A 9,429-nucleotide genomic window follows, 5' to 3' on the forward strand; every position below is an offset into this window, starting at 1 on the left:
CAACTGGGCAAAGGCGACCCTCTTTAAGAAGGAGGTGAAGTTTGGGGTGTTATACCCAGCGAGACTGTGGGTAACGCACGAGGACCGTTATATTATTTTGAGTCGCCAAATGATGTTTGGACATTTATTAAGGAGAAGAAGTTGCACTCGAGTTAAGAGACACTTAATGCTTCGAAGATGGGGGAGGCGGCGGTTTGTACTTGTGTTCTGTTTTAAATAAGATTGTGGTTAGTCATGGGCGAGAGAGTGGGTTGGAGGGCGCTTCATTTAGAAGGTGGTTGATATGGGCGGGGGGGGAGCTGATGCTAGCACTACCCTTCGGGGGACTGGGTTCTGTTTTAAGTGAGTGTGTCTATTTGGCTTATGGTTAAGCTAATGGTTTTGGAGAGCTGATGTTTACTTACTGGGGAATGTGATCCTGTAAATAGGCTTTTCTCTGTGGGGAGAGGGGCCCGAACAATAGGGCAATAGTCTGCCCGGCACCAGGGGCGGGGGCCATCGGGGTCAGCATGGATCAGCTGACTCTCGGGAGCGTGGTGGGGGGTGACTTAGTGTTGAGTTGCTATTGGGTTTGGGAGGTTAGGTTTTTGGTGTTGGGGGGGGGAGGGGGTGGGGGGCAAGGATGGCTGCTCTGCGGGCAAGGGAGAAATTTTCTTCAGGGAATAAAAGGAGGGTCAGGGGCGGCGGCTGCTGCTTGAGGGGATGCCCGGGGAAGCAGGTGGGGCACGGGCTCGGGGGTGGTAGCCCCCTCCCCGCCCCCCAGTCCAGGCTGATTACTTGGAACGTGAGAGGTCTGAATGGGCCAGTGAAGAGAACACGCGTGTTCGCGCATTTAAAGGGACTAAAGGCAGACGTGGCAATGCTCCAGGAGACACATCTGAAGGTCACAGGCCAGATGAGATAAGGAAGGGTTGGGTGGGTCAGGTGTGCCATTCCGGGCTTGACTCGAAGGGAGGTAGCAATTCTGATCAGCAAGCGAGTGACATTTGAGGCTGGGAGAATAGTGGAGGATAAAGGGGGTAGGTATATCATGGTGAGTGGGAAGTTGGAGGGGGTCTGAGTGGTGCTCGTGAATGTCTACTCCCCGAACTGGGACGATGTGGATTTTATGAGGCGTGTGTTAGGTAAAATCCCGGACTTGGAGTCACACAACTTGGTCATGGGAGGGGACTTTAACAAGGTTATTGAACCTAAATTGGACTGCTCAAAATCCAGTACAGGGAAGAGGCCGGCAGTGGCAAGGGAGCTGAAGGGCTTTATGGAACAGATGGGAGGCGTAGACCCCTGGAGGTTTACACGGCCGAGGGTAAAGGAGTTCTCCTTCTTCTCCCACGTCCACAAAGTTTATTCCCGTATTGATTTTTTGTTCTGGGCAGGGCGTTGATCCCAAAGGTGACAGGGACAGAATACTCGGCGATTACAGTTTCGGATCATGCCCCGCACTGGGTAGATTTGCAGCTTAGGGAGGAGAGAGGGCAGCATCCGCTGTGGAGGCTGGATGTGGGGTTGTTAGCGGACGAGATGATTTGCGGGCGTGTGAATAAGAGTATCCAGAACTATTTGGAAACAAATGACACGGGAGAGGTTTCGGCAGCGACGGTCTGGGAAGCCCTGAAGGCAGTTATTAGAGGGGAACTTATATCAATCCGGTCCCATAGAGAAAAGAGGGAAAGGGCGGAGAGGGAGAGTTTGGTGGTGGAGATACTCCGGGTGGATAGGAAATATGCAGAGGCCTCGGACGCGGGACTCCTGAGGGAGCAGCCTAAGCTTCAGGCGGAGTTTGAATTGTTGACCACAGGGGAAGCGGTAGAATAGTTGAGGAAGGCGAGAGGTGCGGTGTATGAATATGGGGAGAAGGCGAGCAGGATGCTGGCGCACCAGCTTAGGAAGAGCGAGGCGGCCAGGGAGATTGTGGGAGTAAAGAATAAGGAGGGCAGCTTGGTCTCAGACCCGGAGGGGGTGAATGAAGTTTTTAAGGAATTCTACAGCAAACTATATGAGTCGGAACCCCCGGCGGGTGGGGAAGGGATGAGGCAATCTCTGGACCAGTTGAAGTTCTGGAGGAGAGTTTGGTGGAGGGGCTGGGGCCACCGATCGAGACAGACAAAATTATTAAGGAGCTGGAGGGCATGTAGTCGGGCAAAGCTCCAGGGCCGGATGATCTCCTTGATCTCCTCCTGTATATTTTGGACCCATTGGAGGGGATGGGGGAGGTCATGCAGATCTTAAGGGAATTTGGCAGTTCCTCAGAGTATAAATTGAATGTGGGGAAGAGCAAGCTGTTTGTGATCCAGGCTAAAGGACAGGAGAGACTGAGGGAGCTGCCGCTGAGGAGGGTAGAGAAGAGCTTTCGTTACCTGGGTATACAGGTGGCCCGGAAGTGGGATTTGTTGCATAAGCTCAATCTGACCCGGCTGGTGGAACAAATGGAAGGGGACTTTAAAAGATGGGATATGCTCCCGCTGTCACTGGCGGGGAGGGTACAGACCGTAAAAATGACAGTCCTCCCCAGTTTCTTATTTGTATTCCAGTGTCTTCCCATCTTCATCCCTAAAACCTTTTTCAAGTGGGTTACTTAGATCATCTCGGGACTTGTGTGGCCGAATAAGGCCCCGAGAGTGAAGAGAGTGCTGCTGGAACGCAGTCGGGGGAAGGATGGGCTGGCGCTGCCGAACCTTTGCAACTACATGAAACTATAAACATAGCGCAACAGCTGTCTCCCTCCCTTACAGGTCTAGAAATATTTGTAAATTTTTATAACAAAAACAGAAGAGGAACAATAGGCGTTAAACATTAACATAGTGCAAAAATAGATATTTCCCCGAACGGCTCTGTCTTCACAGACCACCGAAAATAACAAAAAAACAAACAAACACAACACTAACCCCGACACCCCGAAAATCGCCACCTCTGGACTCAGCGCCACCCTTGTTTTTAACACCGTGGAAATGACATGCGCAAACCCCTGTCAAAATCCCCTCAGCTTCGGACATGTCCAGAACATATGGACATGGTTCGATGGTCCTCCCGCACATTTTGCACTCCTCTCTTCCACCCCAAGGAATCTGTTCATCCGGGTCACTGTCATGTGAGCCCGATGAACGGCCTTGAATTGTATCAGGCTGAGCCTGGCACATGTTGCAAACGTGTTGACTCTACTCAACGTGTCCGCCCATAGACCATCCTCTATCTCTCCTCCCAGCTCCTCCTCCCACTTGCGATTCAGCTCCTCGGTCTGCATCTCCTCTGACCCCATAAGTTCCTCGTAAAAATCAGAGATGCTCCCTTCTCCTACTCACCCTCTGGAAACTACCCTGTCCAATCGCCTCTCCTGGCCCCTCGCCTGGACTGCAAATATCTAATTTTTCCCCATATTTAGCTCATACCCCGAAAACCGGCCAAATTCCCCTAGAAGCCTCATGATTTCTTCCATCCCCTCTATTGGGCCCGATACATACAGAAGCAGGTCGTCTGCATAGAGCGAAACTCTGTGCTGCACCCTTCCCCGGACTAGCCCCTTCCAGCCACTTGAGGCTCTCAGAGCAATTGCCAGTGGCTCTATAGTGGGGAGAGGGGGCATCCCTGTCTCGTCCCCCGGTGCAGTCTAAAATAGTCCGATGTTGTCCTATTCATCCGTACGCTTGCCACAGGAGCCTGATACAGCAACCTGACCCCAGTCAATAAAGACCCGCCCAAATCTGAACCGTCCCAGTATCTCCCACAGATAATCCCATTCTACTCAATCAAAAGTCTTTTCTGCATCCATTGCGATCACGACCTCCACCTCCCTATCTTCCGGGGGTGTCATGATCTCGTTTAACAACCTTCTTACATTGGCCACCAACTGCCTACCCTTAACAAACCCCGTCTTGTCCTCCCCAATAACGTCCGGAACACAATCCTCAATCCTGGAGGACAACATTTTGGCCAGCAATTTGGCATTCACATTCAACAGGGATATCGACCTGGAGGACCCACACAGCTCCGGGTTCTTGTCCCGCTTCAGAGTCAGCAAAATCGTGGCCTGTGACATCGTCGGAGGCAACACTCCTCTCTCCCTTGCCTCATTGAACATCCTCATCAACACCAGCTCCAATATCTCAGAGAACGTTTTATAAAACCCCACTGGGTACCCGTCCGGCCCCGGGGCTTTACCCGTCTGCATGGCCTTCAGACCCTCCACTATCTCTTCCAACCCAATTGGGGCCCCCAGCCCTTCTACCAGCTCCCCGTCCACCTTTGGGAAATTCAGCTCCTCCAAGAAGTGCCTCATCCCCTCCGGCTCTGTCGGGGGTTCGGACCTATACAACCTACTATAGAAATCCTTAAATGCCTTATTCACCCCTGCTGAATCTCCAACCAGGTTCCAATCTCCGTCATTTACTTTCCCTATCTCCCTGGCTGCCTCCAGCTTTCTAAGCTGCTGTGCAAGCATTCTGCTGGCCTTCTCTCCATGCTCATAGATCCCCCCTTGCCTTTCTCAGCTGCTCCATCGCCCTCCCTGTGGTTAACAAGCCGAACTCCGCCTGTAGCCTCCGCCGTTCCCTTAAAAGCCCTGCCTCTGGGGTCTCCACATACCTCCTATCGATCTGTAGTATCTCCTTTACCAGTCGGTCCGTCTCTGCCCTGTCTACCTTCTCCCCGTGGGCCCGTATTGAGATCAGTTCCCCTCTGACCACCGCCTTCAGTGTTTCCCAAACCACCGCTGCTGAAATCTCCCCCATGTCGTTGACCTGAAGGTAGCTCTGAATACATTTCCTCAGCCGCTCGCACACCCCTTTGTCAGCCAAAAGTCCCACATCTAACCTCCATTGCAGGCGCTGGTTACTGTCTTTACTAACCTGCAGGTCAACCCAGTGCGGAGCATGGTCTGAGATTGTGATCGCTGAGTACCCCGTGTCTCCCACCCCTGCCAGTAAGGCCCTGCTCAAAATGAAGAAATCAATCCGGGAGTACACTTTATGCACGTGTGAGTAGCAGGAGAACTCCTTCACCCTCGGCTGCCCAAATCTCCATGGACCCCCCCCCCCCCCCCCCCCCCCCCCCGAACAGCTCCATGAACCCTTTTAGTTCCTTTGCCATTGCTGGCACCCTGCCCGTTTTTGAGCTTGACTTTGAGCCAGGGTGAATAACTGTATTGAAGTCCCCTCCCATGACCAACCTGTGCGAGTCCAGGTCCGGTATCTTCCCCAGCATCCTCTTTATAAACTCCACATCATCCCAATTTGGTGCATACACATTTACTAATACCACCTGCACCCCCTCCAGTTTCCCACTGACCATAATGTACCAACCTCCCACGTCCGAGACTATTCTACCCACCTCAAACACCACCCGTTTATTGATCAGGATCGCAACCCCTCTAGTCTTTGAATCTAGTCCAGAGTGAAAGATCTGACTGACCCAGCCTTTCCTCAATATAATCTGGTCAGTTACTCTAAGGTGCGTCTCCTGCAACATTACCACGTCCGCCTTCAGTCCCCTAAGATGTGCGAACACACGTGCCCTCTTGACCGGCCCATTTAACCCTCGAACATTCCAGGTCATCAGCCTAGTTGAGGTGAATAAGCCCATGCTCCGCACCTCCACCAGCCCATCCCCAGGCAGCCTCCACCCCCAACCTCCTCTCTGTCCCTTAGCCCAAGTCTCTCCCTCGTCAGCAGAACATTTACCCTCCCCCCCTAGTAACAACACTCTGTAACCCAGCCCCTTAAATAAACCAAACATATGCACCCCCCCCCCCACTTCGCTTCTGTGAGCTAGCCCACCCAGCTAGCTTGGTGGCCCCCATCCCTGGCGCCGGATAGTCTCCTACCTATTGTTCCTTCCCCACCCTTCCCCCCCCCCCCCCCCCCCCCCCCCGCTCATACAAACAAACTCCAACATCAAACAATCCCCACACAAGTGCCCGACAGTAAAACACCAAGATCTAAACAAGCACACCTCCATCCGCCAACAGTCCAAATGAAAACCTTAACTCACTCAGCTCTCCCGCTGGTCCCAAATCAATGCAAATGGCATTACAAACAGCTTCCACAAAACAAAAAACGAGGAACTATTTTTTTTAAAAGAACAGAAAAACAAAGAAAAAACCAAGAACGTTGCAGCAAAGTTCAAAAGTTCCCAGTCTACCACCAGTCCTTTCCTTTTCGCAAAGTCCTGCGCGTTCTCAGGCGACTCGAAATAAGAATGCTGTTCCTCGTGCGTGACCCAGAGACGCGCCGGATACAACAGTCCGAACTTCACCTTTTTCTTAAAAAGGATCAACCTAATCTGGTTGAAGCCTGCTCTTCTCCTGGCCACCTCTGCACTCAGTTCTTGGTAGACCCGCAGGATACTGTTGTCCCACTTACAGCTCGGTGTCTGCTTGGCCCACTGTAGAATGCGCTCCTTATCCAAGTACCTGTGGAATCTCCCCACCATTGCCCTCGGGGGGTCTCCCATTCGCGGCTTCCTCGCGAGTGCTCTGTGAGCCCTATCCACCTCCAAGGGCCGGGAGAATCCCCATCCCCCAGCAGCTTCTCAAACATGTCTGCGATGTATGCCCCAGCGTCTGCTCCTTCGGACCCCTCCGGGAGCCCAACGATTCTCAGGTTCTGCCGGCGGGACCTATTCTCTAGGTCTTCCACCTTCTCCAGGAGCTTCTTCTGCTGGTTTCTCAGCATCCCCACCTCCAACTCCACCGCAGTTTGATGTTCTCCTGCTCAGCCAGCGCCTTCTCCACCTTCTGGATCGGCCGATCTTGGGCATCCAATCTAAGCTCTAGCCGCTCAAATTACTCTTTTATCGGGTCCAAGCAGTCCCGTTTCTGCTTAGCAAAGCTTTCCTGAATAACTTGCATCAGCTGCTCCGTTGACCGCTGGGTCGACAAGCCAGAGGTCTGGTCCTCCGCCATGCTGTCTCCTGCTGCAGCTTCAGCCCAAGCCTTCTCTGTCTTTCTGTTTCTGCCTTTGCGAGCGCTTCTAGTCCTTCTTTCCATGCACCGATGTGGGAATTCAGTACACAATTGCCTCTGTCATCAGTTTCACATTTCAAGTCCGGTAGAAAATTGGGGGAAAACGTCCAAAAGTCCGACCCGAGCGGGAGCCACCAAATGTGCGACTTACTCCTTCATAGACACCACCGGATGTCCAATTTTTTAAAATCTAAAAGTTTGTTCACAATGCCAAAAACATCTGAAATCATCTGTTGATAAAATAGGCAAATACAATAGTAGATGATGGACATTGTGTCAGGATTTTAGGCAGCATTCAAGATCGTTGAACAGCTGCAGAACTGGTCCAGAAAACATAGTTAGGTGTGAACATGAAGGAGGAGCTAATTTTCTGGGGTCCATGCGCATGAGTCACAGAAAACTAACATGCAGGTACAGCAGATAATAAAGAAAGCGGATGTTGGTATTTATATCTAAAGGAATAGAGTATAAGGGTAAGAAAGTGTTGTTGCAACTGCACAAGGCATTGGTGAGACTACACCTGGAGTATTGTGCACAGTTATAGTCCCCTTGAGGGCAGCACGGTAGCATAGTGGTTAGCATAATTGCTTCACAGCTCCAGGTTCCCAGGTTCGATTCCCAGCTTGGTTCACTGTCTGTGCGGAGTCTGCACGTTCTTCCCGTGTGTGCGTGGGTTTCCTCCCACAATCCAAAGATGTGCGGGTTTGGTGGATTGGCCATGCTAAATTGCCCTTAGTGTTCAAAATTGCCCTTAGTGTGGGGTGGGGTCACTGGGTTATAGGGATAGGGTGGAGGTGTGGGCTTGGGTGCTCTTTCAAAGAGCCGGTGCAGACTCGATGGGCCGAATAGCCTCCTTCTGCACTGTAAATTCTATTATTTGAGGAAAGATGTAGTAGCATTGGAGGCAGTTCAGAGGAGGTTCACTGTTGTTTCCAGAGATGAGGGGTTTGTTGTATGAAGAGAGATTAAGCATTTTAGGCCTATACATTTTAGGCCTATAGAAGAATGTGGAGAGATCAAATTGAGATATACAAGATCAGAAAATCATAGAATCCCTACAGTGCAGAAAGAGGCCATTTGGCCCATCAAGTCTGCACTGGCCCTCTGAAAGAGCACCCTACCTGGGCCCAAACACCACACAATCCCCATAACCCCACCTAATGCCAATTTATCCTGGTCAATCTACCTATCCTGCACATCTTTGGACTGTGGGAGGAAACCGGAGCTCCTGGAGGAAACCCATGCAGACACGGGGAGAAAGTGCACACTCCACACAGTTACCTGAGTGCAGTGGATGTGGGTCAGTGAATAAACTTAAGAAAGAATTGGACAGATTTTTAATCTTAATGGATTGAAGGGTTATGGAGAACGGCAGGATGGTGGAGTTAAGGCAGAGGAGACTCGATGGGCCAAATGGCCTAATTCTGTTCCTATATCACATGAACTTATGAACTAATTGCTGAAGAATAATTTTTGGTTTCTTTTAGGTGCCAAAATGATTTACGTGCCAGTGGAGGACACGAGGGAACAGCTTACACTTCCTGAACTAGCAAAGCCTTGTGGCCCCGTGGTGACCTTCAAGAGCAGTGAAACACAGAGTCCCAAATAAGGATGCAGTCAAAACAATGAAAAGTTCAGAAATTCATTACAACTATTTGTTTTTGTGCAAAAGTTCATTGTTCTTAGATACTCCCTGCGTCATATAATATGGACTTGTCTTCCAAGTGGTTTGTAAACATAGTTAGAAAAATAACGGAATCTAAATAGTGTGTACCTGCATAGAGTTTCTATGGGGAGGCGGGATCAGGGTATTAAACTTGATGATCAGCCATGATCATAATGAATGGCGGAGCAGGCTCGAAGGGCCCAATGGCCTCCACCTGCTTCTATTCTCTAAATATGTTTCTCTGAGTACGTGTACGTTATTAATTGACAGTGAATTTTCTCTCCCAGGTTTTTCGCTTAGATGTCAAGCTGGCTCAATAGTCACTCTCTTATCTCAGAAGGTTGTTCGTTCACATTCCACTCCAGTGATGAGGAGATCATCATGGGTACTTCAGTGTAGAATTAAAGGACCGTGACCCTTTCCAATGTTGGATTGAGATCCTGGGCGCGATTCTCCGCAAATGCGGAGAGTCGTGAAGGCTGGCGTAAAACCGGCCGTGTCTCACGGCAGCCTCCGCGCCCCCTCCCGGGACCTGATTCTGCTCCCTGGTCGGGGCTAGCAGCGCGGCCCCGTGAACCTCGGCATCGCGGACTTAGCGAATTTCGCTAAGCATGTGCGCCAAAGTTAACGGCGGCTGACGCAAATGATGACGTCAGCCGCGCATGCGCGGATTGGATGACTCCAATCCGCGCATGCGCGGATGACGTCATCACGCATATGCGTGAAACCCGCGCATGCGCGGGCCGTTATGCCCCTCAGCCGCCCCGCGGACTGATCCAGCGGGGCGGCGGAGGAACAAAGAGTGCAC

At 51.3% G+C, this 9,429-nt stretch overlaps 1 protein-coding gene across 1 annotated transcript in view; it reads left to right on the forward strand.

Annotated features, from left to right (window-relative positions):
- slc10a1 (solute carrier family 10 member 1) overlaps nt 1-9,182 on the forward strand; it is a 33,889-nt gene extending 24,707 nt beyond the window's left edge. The window contains exon 5 of the mRNA XM_038784714.1: nt 8,443-9,182. Coding sequence (XP_038640642.1) covers nt 8,443-8,564 — 122 coding nt within the window. The 3' untranslated portion in view covers nt 8,565-9,182. The remainder of the gene's footprint in view (nt 1-8,442) is intronic.
- Nucleotides 9,183-9,429: the final 247 nt, after the last annotated feature.

The sequence above is a fragment of the Scyliorhinus canicula genome, chromosome 2 (genome assembly GCF_902713615.1).
Source record: "Scyliorhinus canicula chromosome 2, sScyCan1.1, whole genome shotgun sequence".
Taxonomy (NCBI): Eukaryota; Metazoa; Chordata; class Chondrichthyes; order Carcharhiniformes; family Scyliorhinidae; genus Scyliorhinus; species Scyliorhinus canicula.